We start from the raw sequence: 8,188 nt of genomic DNA on the forward strand, positions 1-8,188 counted from the left end.
GATAAATTTTTATTATATAAAAGAGAGATACATATATTTTTTATATTAATCTATAATTGTATTTTTTTAATACAAATATAAAAGTTAATTATTTCTATTTGTACAACAGACTTAATAGTTAGCACCTGATTAAATGCAACAGACTTATTATTTGATTTTTTATCTACAGATACTTTGGTCTTTTTAGTCGAAAACTTTTATCAACCTACAATTTTTTTTTTTGTAAAAGTAGTTTAATTTTATAAATCTTTTGTGTCATGCATTATCTATACTGTCAGAACAAAGTGAAACATAATTTTAAAAAATTTATATTCTCGTAATATTATTACAAGTAAAAATACTAGTAGAAATTAAGTCCGAGTAATTTACATTAGGAACGTACTAAACATAGTAAGTTTTTAACACTCGTATTCAAAGTGTATAATTTGAAATAAAAGGCTTTAATTGCTCTAGATTTATGAAGTTGAATCATATGTCTAGGGAATGGATCCTCTTAATTGTTAAAAAAATTGAGAGTATAAAGTGTGATTTCTAACCCTTCATTGTTCTCTTTTTTATATTTATTTTTGGTCACACTTATAAAATTAATGATGAAAAATCACACTTTACTTTCTCAATTATTAAAAAAATTGAGAAGATGTATTTTCTGCTGACGTTGCTATGATTTTGGAAATAAAATGGGTGATTAAGTCCTAAAAATAAAATAAAATAAAATACACTATACAGAGCATAACCAGAAAAGAAAGGTAAACAAAAACATCAAATTCGGGTCATAACCTAGGAAGCTGTCAGCATTAGACATGGAAGTGATACATAGAAGCTTTCAATAAGCAGGCTCGTACTTACAAACACAGTCATATATGTTCCCTTGAACCAACTTTTCTGCCAATCTTTGGTTTTTCACCATTGCGAGCTGCCAAAAAATATAAGAAAATAATGTTTTTTGATGATTTAATCGAGTACAACACATAGGCAGACAAATACTTTGATACACAGAATCCCCCCTCCCAAGAAAACAAAAATATGTTAAGAAGGGGATAACTCATAAGGATTAAGGTTGGAAGAAACACTGAAGTGAGATAGATAATCCATTTGACGTATCATAATAAACTAAGGAATCCATGTAACAAAAAGCAAAGGTGTTCTTTAAACAAGGAAAAATCATGATATAAGCGAACAAGAGATCTTAGTGAAGTATTAACTTCAGTAAATTCTACACTGAAATCACAAGGATGAAAATGCAAGATCAAAATTCATCTGAGCAATCCACTTACCTTCAAAGCATCACACTTGAACTGTGCATAGAGGTTGGTATGAAGAGATCTACCCATCCCTTCTAAAATTATCTGTCCAATAAAGGAAGCTTTATAATTAGAACACTTTTTCCTTGACTTTCTTAATTTTGAAGTAGTCAAACAAATAGAAATTTCCCCCACCAAATCAGCATCCTTAGCAGCGGCAGCCAGCTCAGAGCTGACCTGTCTGAAGTCTATACATGGACTACCACACCCATTCTCAACAACCATCAGGGCTACGGAAGGCAATTTTTCTTTAGAACCGTCTAATGTGTTGGTCATTGCATCCACAAGCAAGCCTCCAGACTCGGCAGCTCGCCTAAGTATGTCACAGTGCTGTAGATAAGCTCAAAGAATTAGGTCCACTATTGTTGCCTTGAAATAAACAATCTCATAAATTCAAGCTGCAGATTATTTGTATTTTCAAAGTGGACAAAATTAAAGGGAAGGTTGTGGAAGCAAAGGAGGAAAAATAGTTAGAGTGACATGACAGGTACTGAAGTAAATTCATGAGAATAATTACAAACCTTGGCAGCCTCAGCAACTATGTCAGGAAGCTCCATTGCAGTCACATCATTTAAAGCAGGAAGGGAATTTCCAACCAAAACTACCTGCACTTGACCATTATTATCATGTTCACATCATATAACTCATACGCATAGGACCAAGTCATTGCATTATAGCAGTAAAACAAACACAGAATTCATAATTTACTCCATGATTTTCCTTGGTATACAAAGAATATAGCAATATTTTGTTAAATCATATTTTGTGGACTATTTCTTCCTAATTCATATCTTTCTTGTTTTTCTCTTAATTCACTTGAATAAAGAAAGTGAACTCACTTCAGTTCCACGACGAAGGAGCTCCCGTGCCAAGGGAAGCATCCCTAGAACGATATCTGCACCTGAATTGTCCACAAAAAGTAAAGCCCTTCCATGTGGGAGTGGTTTCTTGTCACCACTGCCCAGCATTCTCTCTTTAAATGCATCAAAATCATCCACCTAGTTGAAAAAAAAGTTGGAACAAATGTCAACCTTGAGAGAATTTAAAAAATCATGTGCCCTCACAATGAGTATGTCTACGTACCCTCCAAGGTCTCTGCATTTTGTTCCGACTCATTCGATAAATTTCTATAATAGTTCCCTTATGATAGAGATCCACACATGCACGAGATCCCCAGTCAAAAATGTTTGCAGCAAGAACACCTTCAATTAGAGTAAGTAGTCTTGTCTCCTGAAATAAATGAGGCTTCAAGCTTTCATATCTGTGATGAGATTGACTTTTCACTCAGCATGGAATCAAATGGAACTCTCCTTTTGTTCCCTTCACTCTTTACTTACACATCAAACATACTTTTGTTCAAAACGGAATAACATATCAATAGCATACACCAGTCTTTGTATTGCACAAAAATACTAATTTACCATTGACTTCTCAATGCAAAATTCAGATAATCAGAGCACTATAGTGATATTTAGGTATGTGTACCTCATCCAGACTGTCAAGCTCCATCAACAAGTCATGCAAAACCGCAAGTGATGCCTCATTTTCCCTGAGATATATTATATAAAATAAATTGCAAATTTAAGTTATCAACAATGGTAAAATACTTAGCAGAATAAGGTCTATAAACAACATGAGCTCACATTCACATTGACAGGCATGTTTACGTCTTTTATGTATCGCACTCAGGCAAATATCTGTTATATCTCATGTTCAAATTTCAATGCTGATAAAAAGTAGTTACCTCTGCTTTATACTTCTATAGGCATCGACGAATTGGAATTCTCTCAAGCACTCTTCCCTCATTTCCAATAGATTGGCCAAGCCTAACTTCCCATATGCAGCAGGCTCCTCCATCAACCTAGTCAATTGGTGGAGAATTTCATCAGTTCAATAACAATAAATAACTAATGCAATTGATTGACCATAAAGCACTTAAATAGTCTCAAATGGTTCAAATCATGACACCTTGCCAGGTGAGCTGAAAAAGCACGAGCAAAAGCATCGCCCCTACGTTTGGAATCATCAGTCCCACCTTCACTTGCTACAGCCTATCATGTTTTAATGAAGAACATCACAATTATATACTGCTTTAGGGGGAAAAAATTTAGTCTATCTTTTCCTAACCATTATGCTTTAGAGTTCAAAGAAGGTTGACAAGGCAGTAAATACTAAATAATAAACCAGATAAAGCGCATGTTATGTTCAATCACTGGGAAGCTCTATGTTGAACATACTTGTTTGCCCTGCCCTGGTTTAGCTTTTTATTTTTATCCTTTGTAATTATTATTCTTTGCTTTGCACCTTCCTTTCTTTCTTTAACTGTAATTTTTAATTTATTGCATTTAAAGGATATATGGACCTCTGTATCTTTCATGATTTAATGTGTATAACTTTATGGTGCTTGTAACATGCCATATTGTAAACATGATTACCTTATCAACAAGATCTGGCAAGTGCTCTGATAATATTGTCAACCAATATCTACATAACGTAATATACGAATTCTGTATTAGCCACGGAAGAAAAAAAACACTAGAAAATAGTGAAACCATAATTAACAATCAAGTTAAACCTTATTTGCAAGTGATAAATGAGTAACGTACTTACTCCAATTCACTATGATCTGAGAGATCAACAGTATTAGGCTCATACCTGTCCAAACAAAACTATACTTAAAATCTAAAATGCTGACAGATAACAACTATAAGTATATTATGAAATAAGTAACATGAAATGCTTCGTTGAATGAACAACATATCATGCAATAAAATATAAAGGCCATTTGTTTGTAGCTTTGCATTGCCATAGGAATTAAAATTACTAAATTATAATATTGAAAGAGAACCTCAAAGGAATTTTACTCTAAAAACTTGACAGTGTTGAGTAGTCAAGCATACATTTTCGGATCTACTAATAATGGGAACACCTCCAAAGTTGGTATTAGATGGAGAACACCAACATTTAGAGCACTGGCATCAGAACGTAGAGTACTTCCTTTTGACAAAGGAACTTCAAATCCCCCAAGTCCAGTAGTTCCAGGAGGGGTCATTGGCACCGGAGCAGTAATCTCGGTACCTTTTTGCAGAAACTTTTCCATCCATGAAATCTGCATTGGAAGCAGTAAAATCAGTGTGAATATAATAAACGTGTGTGTTACAGTATGTGACTAGTTAATTTATCTCAAGTAGTTCAGTAGCACACATTTTCAAGACTTGCCTTCTCATTCAAATTTCTAAGCGGCGGGCCATGAATCTTGCCTCCAGTATATGGAGCTCCCATTGGGAACCTTTCAACGAATTGATGCACCATAAGATCATCTAAGCCATGTTTTTCATAGCTCATAAATGCACCTAAAGCTCCTAGAAATCCTTCATGCCGCAAGAACATAGCTTGTGCCGTCCCTTTAGACCTAAATGAGAAATATATGAATCTTAACATGATAAGACTTAATTTAAGTAAAAGCATATATACAATATTCTTGCCATGTGAGATCATCAGACAATTTATGTACCAGAAATGAACTGCAAAAGAAATTGCATCCATGGTGTAGGCATGGCCCCTTATAAAAAATCCTCCAAAGAAGATACGCTTTAGCCCAAATCGCAGTGCATTCAAGTAAGATATCTACACAGAAGTGGTAAAAGAGAATTGGTTGGGTAATAATTGGAAGAATAAATTGTGGACAGCACATGATAACTACTGAAGGTAGAATGTAATGCCACAAAGCATGATCAACACAATTACTGTAACAGATCATCTTTATGTCGTTTTTCATAGGTAACATTTGGGTCCATGATATTCCTTAAAATATTTCTAGATGAAAACAATAAAATTCAAAATAACCGTCATCCTATTAATCTTTAGATCTTACTGAAAAAGGAAAGATTCACAATTCATATGCAGAATAATGTAGACTTTTTTGTGAAATTGAATAGCTAATGCGTAGAAAGGTTAATTCACTGAAGAAAGTTTAAACTTTAAATCACGAATGAATATAACAGTAGAATCGAACCAATATGAAAAGAGATCGATAAAATTACAACTTCCAGCTGACCTGGCCAATATTGTAAGAAATCATTCGTAGAAGAGATAGTGATATATCTTCAGGTCTGTACTCTTCAAGCTCCTTATTTTCTAATGTAGCCTTGCCAAAACTTGAAGCGATTGTTGAAGCCGATAGGCCAATCTATTCTCATATACAGTGAACAATACTAAGCTAAGTTGATTGATGAAAAAAATGCAAATAACTCATGTTGATAAATTCCATATACAAAGTTAATTAGGAGAATTTTTTGATGAATTTCTGTGGCAATTAGATCAGGTGCAAGCTTTACCTTAGGATAGTCTGTGCCATAAATATCCCCAACAAGCATGTCAGTGGTTCTATTATCTCCTTTCTGACTTAGCTCAAGCAACTCATCAAAGCTGGAATTAATTTTAACAAACCCTATGGCAATAGTTCACATATAAAGCAGTAGATAAAGGAGGGAAAAGTAATTAGAAAAATGACCTGCTACAATTTGTTAACAGTCTTCCCAGTCCCCAGTAAGTTCCACCGCCGACGTTTGTCCCGCTAACCCTCTCAAATTTACCGTCGCCATCAACCTATGTCAAAGCAGATCAAGAGTATATAGATAATCATCTGTGTCATAATGAAAGAAAACAAAGAAACAATGAGTAATGAGGAACAAAATAGGTATAAGGCATACCTTGATCATACTAACACCTGATCCAATGTTAACCAGAAGATAAGGAAATAGATCATTCGGGTCAATTTGAATAAACTCTTTTTGGCCTTCCATGTGTGTATAAGCCTCATGACGAATTGCCTACTAAGAAGACGTAGAAATATCGAATTATTGATAAGAGATGGAACTAACGGCCTAGAATATGCCTTCAAATATTCCGAAAGATAAGACATTATAATTGTTCATAATTTCGTATCACGTAAGAAAAAATGCAACGATTTTGAAACTTCTCAAGATGATTATAATAAATAGATGATTCTAAAAATTAGATCCACCTTAAGCAAGAAGTTTGCTCCTGCTACAAGACAATCCATTTCATCTTCTTTGTCAAGACTAATCCCAAGTCTTTCTTTGAAAAGGTCAGCAAACTTGAATGCCCCACCTCCAGTAGCCTTTGTCACAAAATGAATGCATTAATTAAGTAGGGAACTACAATCACCATAATCACAGTAACATATAAAACTGTTAATGGATTCAGCTAATTATCGTTTCACAATGCCTACTTCCTAATGTAAAAGGTAGAACACAGACTGTATCCTATCCGTCACACATCTAAATATACTAAAATACTGACAATAAGGATACTTTATCATACTAGCAAGGCAAGAGTAAATGCAACTTAGTACTGCAAAAGCAAAATTGTTTGAATCATATTTACCTTAATTACGGCATTCTGGTCATTTGTAGAATCAGAATGATGGGACTCCCATCCTAAGCCAGGGAAAAAAAGTTAGGAACTGAAAAAAGTAATGTGTAGATATGAGACTATCCAAACAAGTTAGTAAGTCAGTGAAGTGAAACTAACCACCACAGTGAAGCTTCTTTGAATAAATGAATTCTAAGCACTCATTAATCTTGTTTGTTTCGAATTTCACAAAGTGAAGCCTCCCACCAAGAATAGGATAACTTCTCCTGTTTCCATTGAGAATTCCAAGTTTATCCTTCAAAATTTTCATCCTTTTATCATTTGTTGATTGGTCTTCGTGTCTTGAAAAGTAAACCAACTTTATTAAAGATCCTGTCCATACAATTTAAATAACTAGTTTCAGGGATGTTATCCAGTGCCACACTGTTAGGGATTTAAGTAAGATATACACTCAAATATACTCTATGGGTTGAAAGAGGAAGTTCCCACAAAATCATTGCAATTATCTAATATCAAAGTAGTAAACAGCAAATAATTTCAACATCAAAAGATAAATTAAATGCTGAATCAAGAGTATGAATCAGAATCACTACACCTCCAATGTCAAGAGCAAGGTGAGATAGATCATCAGATTGATTCGGCAACAAAATAGTTGGATACTTCTCTTCCACATTCCCTTGAATCTCTGCTTTGCTTAGATCCAGCAGTGGCCGGGAACTTGACCTGTGAATCGAATTGCTACCTTTGGTTGCCATCTCTGATTTCTCTGCCACCGCTTTGGCCTTGAAGTTCTTGATCTTCGTTCTTTCTCTCACTCTCCTTGTAGTTTCAGTCAACTCCACCAACTACTTTGACCTTATCTGCCAAGCCGGTTAGTTATGCCTTCCCCAACTACCTCTTAACCCCGCCAAATTAAATCTATATCATTTACGAGTTTATGTGACATGATATGACTAATCAACGTTACAATACAAATACAATTGCTCTTTTTGTTTCTTAATCTTACCCCTTCCCTGTCTCTGGTAAACCATGTTATAAGACTTATTATTTCTAGTTAAACACTAAACTACAAATGAGGCAAGTGAAGACAAATATAAATTACTATGCTTCAACAGACCACTCAGAAGTCAGTGCACGAAACATGCATTTCAAAAGTTGAATTTGCCCTTACAAAAAATAGATCTTCTGTGTACTCAAATATTCAGTTGACGACTTGACGTACATTTTCTAAACATTAAATTTAGTGTGAGATTCACCTTGAAAATGTTGTATACTTCGTTAAATAATAAAATGATATAGTTAATAGGAACAAAATATAAATAAATAATATCTTAATTGATTGGAATCAATATTTCTGTATATAGTTACAATAGTTAATTTTTTTGAATATATTTTTATATTTTAAAATCTTTAAATTATATAAATAATAAATAAATAATTTTATTTTATAAATTTTTAACAATGATTATATTATAATAATTTCTGTATAT

General features: G+C 33.7%; 1 protein-coding gene across 1 annotated transcript; it reads right to left on the reverse strand.

The window, feature by feature from the left end:
- LOC107631990 (pantothenate kinase 2) lies at nucleotides 570-7,802 on the reverse strand. The gene is made up of 22 exons (XM_016335607.2): nucleotides 7,294-7,802; nucleotides 6,858-7,070; nucleotides 6,711-6,763; nucleotides 6,328-6,444; nucleotides 6,014-6,133; nucleotides 5,815-5,909; nucleotides 5,639-5,729; nucleotides 5,359-5,490; nucleotides 4,816-4,928; nucleotides 4,521-4,713; nucleotides 4,202-4,410; nucleotides 3,912-3,956; nucleotides 3,737-3,785; nucleotides 3,270-3,352; nucleotides 3,046-3,162; nucleotides 2,787-2,850; nucleotides 2,385-2,531; nucleotides 2,141-2,299; nucleotides 1,823-1,906; nucleotides 1,437-1,631; nucleotides 1,275-1,346; nucleotides 570-913 (listed from the first exon to the last, which is right to left on the reverse strand). The coding sequence occupies exons 1-22, from the start codon at nucleotides 7,451-7,453 to the stop codon at nucleotides 824-826; spliced, it is 2,601 nt and encodes an 866-aa protein (XP_016191093.1). The 5' UTR covers nucleotides 7,454-7,802; the 3' UTR covers nucleotides 570-823.

The sequence above is a fragment of the Arachis ipaensis genome, chromosome B01, assembly GCF_000816755.2.
Source record: "Arachis ipaensis cultivar K30076 chromosome B01, Araip1.1, whole genome shotgun sequence".
NCBI classification, from domain to species: domain Eukaryota; kingdom Viridiplantae; phylum Streptophyta; class Magnoliopsida; order Fabales; family Fabaceae; genus Arachis; species Arachis ipaensis.

Bases quoted from the DNA above. Each gene is read 5' to 3' on its own strand.
- LOC107631990 (XM_016335607.2), bottom strand. From the start codon at position 7,453: ATGGCAACCAAAGGTAGCAATTCGATTCACAGGTCAAGTTCCCGGCCA. The intron at 6,764-6,857 runs GTTAGTTTCACT...TCCCTGGCTTAG, and splicing joins AAAGAAGCTTCACTGTGGTG to GATGGGAGTCCCATCATTCT. The intron at 1,347-1,436 runs GTGGGGGAAATT...TTTATTGGACAG, and splicing joins CTGCTAAGGATGCTGATTTG to ATAATTTTAGAAGGGATGGG.